Source organism: Pseudorasbora parva, chromosome 20 (assembly GCF_024679245.1).
Source record: "Pseudorasbora parva isolate DD20220531a chromosome 20, ASM2467924v1, whole genome shotgun sequence".
Taxonomy (NCBI): domain Eukaryota; kingdom Metazoa; phylum Chordata; class Actinopteri; order Cypriniformes; family Gobionidae; genus Pseudorasbora; species Pseudorasbora parva.
The window spans coordinates 29447835-29457673 of NC_090191.1; the positions used below are offsets into that span (position 1 = coordinate 29447835).

Sequence of the window (9839 nt, forward strand, 5' to 3'; positions counted from 1 at the left end):
GATTTTAGTCATATCTGGTTAAAATGTAATTCATAATAATTATATCAAAATTCAATAATATTGGTAAACTTTATCTTCATATTCATCTACGATCTCATAATGACAACTCTCGTTATTTGGTAGTTTGTATCATAATACTGGAAATGATCCGTCAACAGGTAACGTTACAACCTTACAACCCATAGCCTTTCCTACCCTAAAAGCTTTTAACCATAAACTTAAAATATTTTGCATTAACTTTGCGTGTTAGCAAACACTTTATATGATATAAGCGTTCTTCAGTGGGAAAAGGGTACGCTGTCTATAGACCACTTTGTAGTGTACAAGAGCTTCTCGAACTGACGCTATAGCGCTTCACGTGACACGATTCTGACCAATGCTGTGGCGGCGTGCGCCGGAAATGGTGTCCTGTTTTCACACTAGTACTTCCATTAGGTTCCTGTAAGCGTTAGCGAGGGCTCGAGTTTAGCTTACACACACTCACACACACCTCGTGTAGCTGGTGGCACAGCACTGTAGCTGGGAGTGCTGCTCTGAGCTCCACAATCCTCCCCGACACGTAATCTGGCCACAAAGGACTGTAGTGTGTCGTTTTGTTGTCTTTGCAAGGTAACTTAATGATTGATTTCCTGGCTAGCCAAGCTTCAGTTAGCCAGCACATCAGTTCGGTTCACTACGTTGTGTTTAGGTCTTTTCTTGATTTTTAATAAACACGTGGCTGTGTTTGGGTAAAACTGCACATGTGTCTTGTCATCTTTTTAGGTGTCCAGTAAGTATGGCTATGAGACAGACTCCTCTCACCTGCTCTGGTCATACCAGACCTGTTGTGGATCTAGCGTTCAGTGGAATAACTCCTTATGGATATTTCCTTATTAGTGCTTGTAAAGGTAGGTGTATTCTTGAATTTAAAAACTAATATTGAGAGCAATCCTGGGCAGTGAGCATAAAGAGTAACCATTTAGTTCAAATGTTTGTTCAAATGTTGATTTTGCAATTAAAAATTCCAGATGGCAAACCTATGTTGCGCCAGGGAGACACAGGGGACTGGATTGGGACGTTCTTGGGTCACAAAGGTGCTGTCTGGGGTGCCACCTTAAATAAAGAAGCTACAAAAGCAGCTACGGCCGCCGCAGATTTTACAGCGTAAGTACAAACCGTGACAAAACATGGTATGGGATATAAATATAAATAAATAGATTGGGGAAATATTAATTTACGGTTTGTATTTATTTGAATCTGACAGAAAGGTATGGGACGCTGTCACTGGAGATGAGGTCCTCACCCTGGCGCACAAGCACATTGTGAAATCTGTGAACTTCACACAGGTAAGACTTATGATGCACACAGACAGATGTTCACAACTGCTCCAAATCAGAATACATTAGAATGATTTCTGAAGGATCAAGGAGTAATAATGATGAAAATTTAGCTTTGCCATCATTTAAGTATTTTCAAATTGTAAGGTTATTTTAAATTGTGGTAATACTGTATACTAATAGAAAACTGTTTTTATATTGTAATTATTTGACAATATTACTTTTTGTAATGTCTTTTTGATCAAATAAATGCAGCCTTGGTGAGTAAAGAGATTTCAGAAGACCACTGACCCCAAACTTTGAACAGCATGTTGATTAAAAAAATATTTAAAGGACATATTGCAGGTTAGAGACTCCAGTGAGTCAATGTATAGAAACACAATGTAGGAACTAGATTTTCTTTCAAATATACTTATAAATGTTTCTGTATAAATGTATATACTTATAGTGTTTCTAAAAGTGTACGTACGCATAAAAAAATTCAGATTTATACAGTAAAATAAATAACAGCTCTAGCAGCAGGTTGTGCGTACGTGCTTCTCCACCCTGTCTCGTCCCCAAAATCACTATATATGGAGCTTACAACGCCTATTTTTACTATGCATAGCCTCATTTGCATATCATTTGCATGCATATTCTCATCCACGTGACACCATGTTTAACAGTGTCAAAGGTAAAAGATATTGAAAAATATTAGATACGGACTATAAATGTCATTTGTGCCTTACACGTTACATTGCTGAATATCATTTATTATCCTTTTTATGTTGTTGAATAAATATATCAAAATATCCATAAAAACATAAATAGTGTAATTTTAGGCTAATTAAAAATATTTCATTAATTTCGTTAATTTTAAACACTTCAATCAAATAAAATTCATACAGTTTTGCTGATAATGTACCTGAATGAAAACTCATTCTCTTCTTATTCTGCCATTGCCGTAATCCTCCAACAGTGCCAGCAGTGCCATCACGAAGCATTACATACCCGGGTCACTGGAGGATTTATGTTTTTAACAAATAGACTGATCGTTAACACCTCGACAAAATCACATAATTAATTTGTGGGGGGAAATTGAAGATGAAAATGTAATAGTAAACACATGCTTCTTCATGACGGTTTTGTAATAAACATTGTAATAGTTAGGACTGATGATGAGTAGCGATTGTGCTTCATGACTGTATTTACAGACTTTGACATTTTATGATATAGCCTATGTAGCCTACATTAAGGAAAATATTTTGTTTTTACACTGTGTTGTGCAGTTCTCTAATAAAAGGGTATTTCATTCTATTCTGTATCACATATAGTCGCGCCATCTCCTCCTGCGCTCCCGTTGTAGACGATGTGACTGTAAGGCAGCGATATATTATTTTAATACATTTTGAATTACATTTGGATTTTACTAGATGCATATAGCCTAAAACAATCAGCACAAATAACACTGTTGGATTTAATCTTCATGACAATGTGGATATAATGTATGAAATGGAGTAACAATGAAATGTCATTAATTAATTTTTATAATCGTTCTTTTCACATTTATTTTCTACAATATAACTTCAGTTCAAGACTTCACCATCTGTGTCGCCAATTCCCTTTGTCTCCAGAATGTGCGTACGCACAGCTCAAAGTTCGCTTAAAGGCGCACATTCTCCCGTCAGGTTTGTTTTTATATAGATCACAACCTTTACGTGGGAACTGCCGTACGTACGTTTCCAGCCCCGTTTTGTGCGTACGCACGTTTTATAAATGAGACCCCAGGTGAGAGACCAGTGTTAGCTAATGATATAACGTTATATATGCTAGCTAACAATATGAACACTGTGCTCAGATCACAATACTGTACAGATTATTATCATGTATCAGGCAATAGCAAAGCTGGTATTGGTCATTCTAGACAGACTCGTACTGAATACCAACCAATTCTGCACTGAGCCAAAACAGCCTGGCACACGACTCCCTCTCGTGATGTAATATGACGCCATGTAAGAAAAAAAAAGCGTTTTTTACAAACAGTTAAAGAGAACGGCCACTTTATTTACTAAATTTGTGCTCTTATTTCTTTTTAAAACAGTTTAAATCCTGCATAGCCTTTTCATATGGTATTTTCATACAAGATTATATATTCTGTATACTTTTTACAAGCAATATTCTCTTTAAAGGTATAGTTCACCCCAGAATAAAAATTCTCTCATTGATTACTTACCCTAATGTCGTTCCACACCCGTAAGAGTGCCGTTCATCTTGGGAACACAAATTAAGATATTTTTGTTGAAGACCTGTAAAATATCTTATACTGTGTTCCAAAGATGAACGGAGGTCTTGCGGGTGTGGAACGACATTAGGGTGAGTCATTAATGACATTTCATTTTGGGGTGAACTAACCCTTTAAGTAAAATACCTTATTTTTAACTATAATTTTACTTGCGTTCAATGTTTTAGTGGTTTCTCTGAAAATGTACTGTTTAGAACCATTTCAAATACAAAAATTAGGAAATATACGGCTGAACAATATTGAGATCTGTTTTCTGAGCTCTATAACTCATACTATGCATGAAACTACCCAGATGTTTGCAACATTTATTTATTTATTTAGCAGGGACAATGCATACAGACATAGCTACAATACAATACAATCCTGCAAATAATGCACAGCATAGAGTTTATGCTATCTTATGCTATTCTCTGCTATAGAGAATGCTATCTTAGTGATGTCATTTCAATTCATGTCTCCAAACCCGCTGTGTTAATTGTTGTTTTGCTAAATGAAGAGATTTTACCAACATATGTTAAATCAACAGGACAGTAACTGTCTCCTGACTGCAGGGAATGATAAAGTACTGCGCATCTATGATCTCAGTAAACCTGAAGCAGGTATGTAGTGTGACTTATCCCAATTTTTTTTTTAATATCAAATCAATTTCCAAAACCCTAGTCCGGTCATAAATTCTACTAGACGAAATAGCACATACGGCTATATGGCATTTGTAATGCAGATCCCCTGGAGATTGCAGGCCACACCTCTGCCATAAAGAAAGCTCTTTGGTGTAACAATGACCAACAGATTCTCTCGGCTGCTGATGACAAAACTATCAGGTGAGTGTCCATAATGGTAGGGGGGAAAGCAATGCTCCATCCATCCAATCTAATCCAAATCATGTATCTCTGATATGTAGACTTTGGGACAAGAACACTAAGGAGGCAGTGAATACTCTGTCGTTTGAGGCCTCTGTCAGCAGCATGGAGTACATTCCTGATGGTGAGATTCTCGTCATCACGTATGGGAGAACCATCGCTTTCTACAATGCCCACAGGTAAGTGGCTACTATCTGTCCTGTTATGCAAATATTGGCTTGAGAACTGAGTTTGACATAAAAACATGTCCTAAAAAGGTGTCACGAACTGGCTTTAAAAAAAAATGTATACTGTTGTCAGAGGTCAACTTAAGACTTTTGGATGGTTTTTACATTCAAAAACATAACTAATAAGTAATAGGCTATTTTCTACACTGGTTTTAAAGCTCTCTCCTGAACACTTGGTTTTGATGGGCGTGCAGCACATGAGACTTGGAAGAAAACGCCCTAGGCTAGAATTGGAGAACATTTGCATATTTAATGAGCTTCAGCTTCTTTGTCGGTTCACTGGAGGGATTGTTTTGAAAGTGGCAACCAGAATAATGATCTGACAGGGCTCTTAAAACATATTTATCAAACAAACACAATGATTTATCTCTCATCCACCCATGATTGTTTTTTTGTGTTTTTTTTTTACTACTTGGCCCGCCCAATCAGTGGATATAAGCACAAACCACACATGCATATAAGCGGGTGTGTGCTCTTCAAATATCAAGTCAAGAAGAGTAAACATTAACAACGCAGATCAAGAAAGGAATTTTGTTTCACTATTTAAGATTCACCGGCCTTCCAACATGCTTACGTTTTTGGTTGCCCATCTGGAAAACACATGTCCCTGAGATGTTGGGCTTTACAGGGCCCTGGCCCATAACATTACATGTCTGATCTGATCTGTTCTGATCCTAAATTGCAATGAACCAACAAAAGGATTCTCCAGCCTGTGACGGCGTGCTGAATGTTCTGTTAGATACGTAAAAATAATCAATACGATCTATAAACATGTTTTACTCACATTGGTGTGCTGCACCATTCTTGTCCTATCCAGCACATAAGGCACAGCATTTTGTTTTGATCTCAATATGTCTGCAAATCCAGTGTAGATCTGTGTCTTGTTTGCAAACGATTATCTTGCTATCTTTGGCGCTCTGTAACGCGATTAGTTTAGCTCCACGAGTCGGTGGGCAGGGCTACAGAAGCAGGACACAGTTTCACTCTTCTAATACGTCATTGATTTGAGAGCCTCGTTTTCTGGGCCTGGTGTCTATAAAAGCTTTTCTTTTACTAACAAGTAAGTTTTCAGCTCTGAAACTTACAGGATATTCTTATATTCCCATGACATTTTATATATCAAACGCTCTAGGGAAAGTTGATTTTTTTCAATTCATCACCCCTTTGTATAGAGAGCTAATAATGTCAGTCTGCTGTTGTCATTTACTTTTAGTTTGGATCTGATTAAGACTGTGGATGCCCCTGCTTCTATTCACTCTGCCTCACTGCATCCTGATAAAGACTTCTTTGTGGCTGGAGGAGATGACTTCAAGCTTTATAAATATGACTACACCACCAAAGAGGAAATGGGTAGGAATGTAGGCGATAATTGAGTTAATGTAATTAACTGCAGTCTGAAAAAATCTAACATAAAACTTATTATAGATTGGCTCATGAGTATATATAAAATATATATTTGTTTGTGCTTGAAAATAAAATGTATTTGTCTCTCTTTCAGAGTCATACAAGGGTCACTTCGGGCCCATACACTGTGTGCGGTTTAGCCCTGATGGAGAGCTGTATGCCAGTGGCTCAGAGGACGGCACTCTGCGTCTGTGGCAGACGGCAGTAGGGAAAACATACGGCCTGTGGAAATGTGTCCTGCCTGGTAAGTTCACCTAGATATTGACTACATTTATATAAATGTTTGAATACACAGTCAAGAAACCAAAAATGCAACTATGAAATTGCAACAGCTGCGATTTTATTTTAATTAAATATATGTGCTTCATGTTTTAGAGTGAAGTACCAGTGTGTTGTTTTACATGCGAGCAGTCTCTGAGCATGTTCAGCTCGGTGGAAAACGTTTTAGGCAGTAGTGCAAATCTCAGTTCCTGGAGGGCCACAGCCCTGCAGAGTTTAGCTTAAATGCACCTGTTCCAGCTAATCAAGTCCTTTAGGCTTATTTGAAAACTTCAGGTATGTGCCTTGGAGCTAAACTCTGCAGGGCTGTGCACCTCTAGGAACTGAATTTTGCATTCCTGTTTTAAGTGCTCTCTGTAGTTTTCTGCCGCTGAGAGCACTTTAAAAAAGCTTGATGCTTTACCATTGAATTTGGACAGCCTTAAAGACACAATGGCCCTCATTTATCAAAAGTGCGTACACCAAATTTCCAGCGTACACCCAAACCCACGGTGACTTTGAGATTTATCAATATGGACGTTGGCGTACGATACGCTCAAATCCTACGCCAGCTCAGGAGGTGGTGTACGCACGTTTGAGTTAGTGGGAAAATGCGCAGAAAAACAATTCCTATCACCACAAAACGCACTGACAAGATATGCTATATGACCCACTGTTAAAAACCACAACAACAACATTCAGTGTTTATTTTTGTGTACATATTATATACTGAATAATTCAATAATTCTGAATAATTCAGACTGACAAAATAATAAAAATGACCTTCTTCTTTTAAATAATAATAAAATCAATAAAAACGACATTCTTCTTCTAAATAACAAGCGTCATTAATAATAATAATATTGAGAAGAAGAATCTTACAAATTGTCATGTAATTATTAATGTGAATGAATGGTACTCCACATCACATCATCATCACTGTCGTACACCCCAATACATGCCGTGATACGAAATCAAATGTTAATTGTTTCAAAACGTGTTGTAAAATAATGCATTGTGATTGTAATTTCTTATCCAAACAGCTATTTAAACTGCTGGGGTGCGCTTCTCAACCCCCACACTATTAACAGCTCGTAATTTTATAACGTATTTCAAACTACTCATATTATTACTCATATGAGCTCGTATTTCAGCTCGTAATTACTCGTAATTTGGGTCCATATTTTGTTTTTGTGGGTGCCTTTATTCCCACTCTTTATACTCTTAAATAAAACAATTTCGGGTTTTTTTTCCACTTCCCTGGTGATGGTCTCGATGGGTGCGTCTCAATCATCTCACTAGTTCAGTAGTCAGAGCACTGATCAGGGAGTCAGCCCATTGACTTATGTCCTAGAAGTGCCCTGACTAGTGGACTAGTGAGATGATTGAGCGCGCCCGATCTCCACGTCGGAGAAGTTTCGCTTCTTTGCCGTCTTCCGTGTGTCCATGGCGTAAAATGAGGGCGTGCGGGAGGCGGAGACTTGAATATATAGGGGCGTGTTATTCTAATGACGATCGTTTTCAGCCGCGGGATTTATCAAGGGCAAGTATTGCTTACACCTGAATTGCAGAGGTACTCACAGCTTCATAAATCAGGCGGTGAGAGGAGTGTAAGCATAATCTTACGCCAACATATACACCCGTTTCTATGCAAGATTGATAAATGAGGGCCAATATGTCAGATTTTTGGATTAAAATATCCCGAAAACCACCAGAACGGTTTTATATGTTTTGTTGACTTCTGTACTTACATTATCCCACTTGTTTCCAAGAATGTTTAAATCCAGAGAAATACCCTCGAAAACATGGAAACACCAAAGGTGCTTTAATATATGATGTTTTATTAGACAAGGGAACAACTGTTTGGCATTATAGACTGAAAACATTGTACACTAATACAGCATTTTCTGTCATATACAATGTTTTAAAATGAATTGCATGCCATTTAGCAACACAAGCCATCCAGCATTTATTAATATGATATTCTAATATCAATCTAGATCACTAAACGCACAGAGTAACGTTATAACAATTTTCAACATACTCAAATGTATCTAATCTGACCAACAGTGCTGCATTACCTTGCCTCACATACGCTTCATCAAGCTACGCATTTGTTTTGAATAAGCGCCCTTTTTTAATCTTAAAAAGTATACATACATTGTCAGTTTAATACACTTCTATTAATATCTTAAAGCTTGCAATATAGGAAAATGTAGCAATCCGATATAAGCACTAAATCCAGCAACTATAGGCAGATTTTGAAATGCTTACGACAGATGTCACTGACTTCACCTCAGCAAACATGCATGAATATATGCTCTCTCAGCTCCACAGTAAATTGCACGATTTTACCTGAATGAGAATTAATTGAAAATGCCTAATGCTCATCACAATTCGAGTATAATTAAAAATAATTAAAATACCAAAGTATTTGGTTGTCAGTGATTTTTCTATTTGAAGGTCAGGAATATATGGTAGCTCATTTCTGGCGACATGGAATAAAAAACATTAAAAAGGTCAATGCAACTTCTCACAATTGTGAGGAAAAAAGTCTGATTGCAATTTACAATTGCAAGGGAAAAGTCAGAATTGTGAGAATTGTCCCTGTTGGAAACAAGCATTCATAGGACTAGACTTTTAGGCCATTTGTGGCCTTATGTATCAGATTCTGTATCCTACACTAAAACCTGTCTGTCCCTTTCAGAGGAGCTGTCGTCAGAGAACTCAGAAGCGCTGTACTGCCCTCCAGCAGAGATCAAGGCCTGAGTTGGAAGAGAGGGAGACAACAAGGCAAAGGAGGAGAGGTCACGGGAGATGTCAGGGGACGGATGGATCAAGGAAACCACACCCCAGCAGAGTGCTGTGCCACCACCCTTCTTCACTTGAGACGGACCGCACTGCCGAGCTTGACTTGAGCGTGGAGATGAAACAACAAATTCACATTGTGGAAAATGATTATCAGGAGACGGCGGTAGAGCTGAGAGCGCTAGTGCAAATGCTAACCCTCCAGCTGCCTGCTCTTTCTTTGATACCCACGATACATCAGTCAGCTCCTTAATACGTGGTCGGTTTCTGCAGCACTGTGATCACTTTGGTTAAGATTTCGTTTTTTTGTTTTTGTTTTGGTGTTACAACAGTGTGCTTTCAATACATTTTGTTTATTGCAAGAGCTCAATGTTCAGTTTGATGGCATCTCTCAGCGGAAGTGCTCCTGAGGAACGTGTTATTCAGATGTTTATCAATAGTAGTGTGAACTTGTAAATGTTTTCCATTAAGAGCCTGGAAAATATGCAAATATGTAAAGCTTAAAAGTGACTTAAGTTCTTTAATAAATTTGTCTTTGGTTGCAACATAAGTTGCATCATTTGTCCAATAAAATGTTGACATACCTTATTATCTCTGTGAGTGTGTGTGTGTTTGTTTAAATCAGATCATACAGCTTATAAATTATTTAAATTTGCTGTGATGTTCTCCACATCAGTCCACCAGT

At 37.8% G+C, this 9839-nt stretch overlaps 1 protein-coding gene across 1 annotated transcript; it reads left to right on the forward strand.

Moving 5' to 3' along the window:
- Positions 1–418: 418 nt before the first annotated feature.
- Positions 419–9742, forward strand: strap (serine/threonine kinase receptor associated protein). The gene is made up of 10 exons (XM_067426968.1): positions 419–609; positions 763–887; positions 1008–1143; positions 1244–1325; positions 4124–4196; positions 4319–4418; positions 4499–4636; positions 5898–6034; positions 6183–6332; positions 9054–9742. Exons 2-10 carry the CDS (start codon positions 776–778, stop codon positions 9113–9115), a joined length of 990 nt encoding a protein of 329 aa, XP_067283069.1. The 5' UTR covers positions 419–609; positions 763–775; the 3' UTR covers positions 9116–9742.
- Positions 9743–9839: the final 97 nt, after the last annotated feature.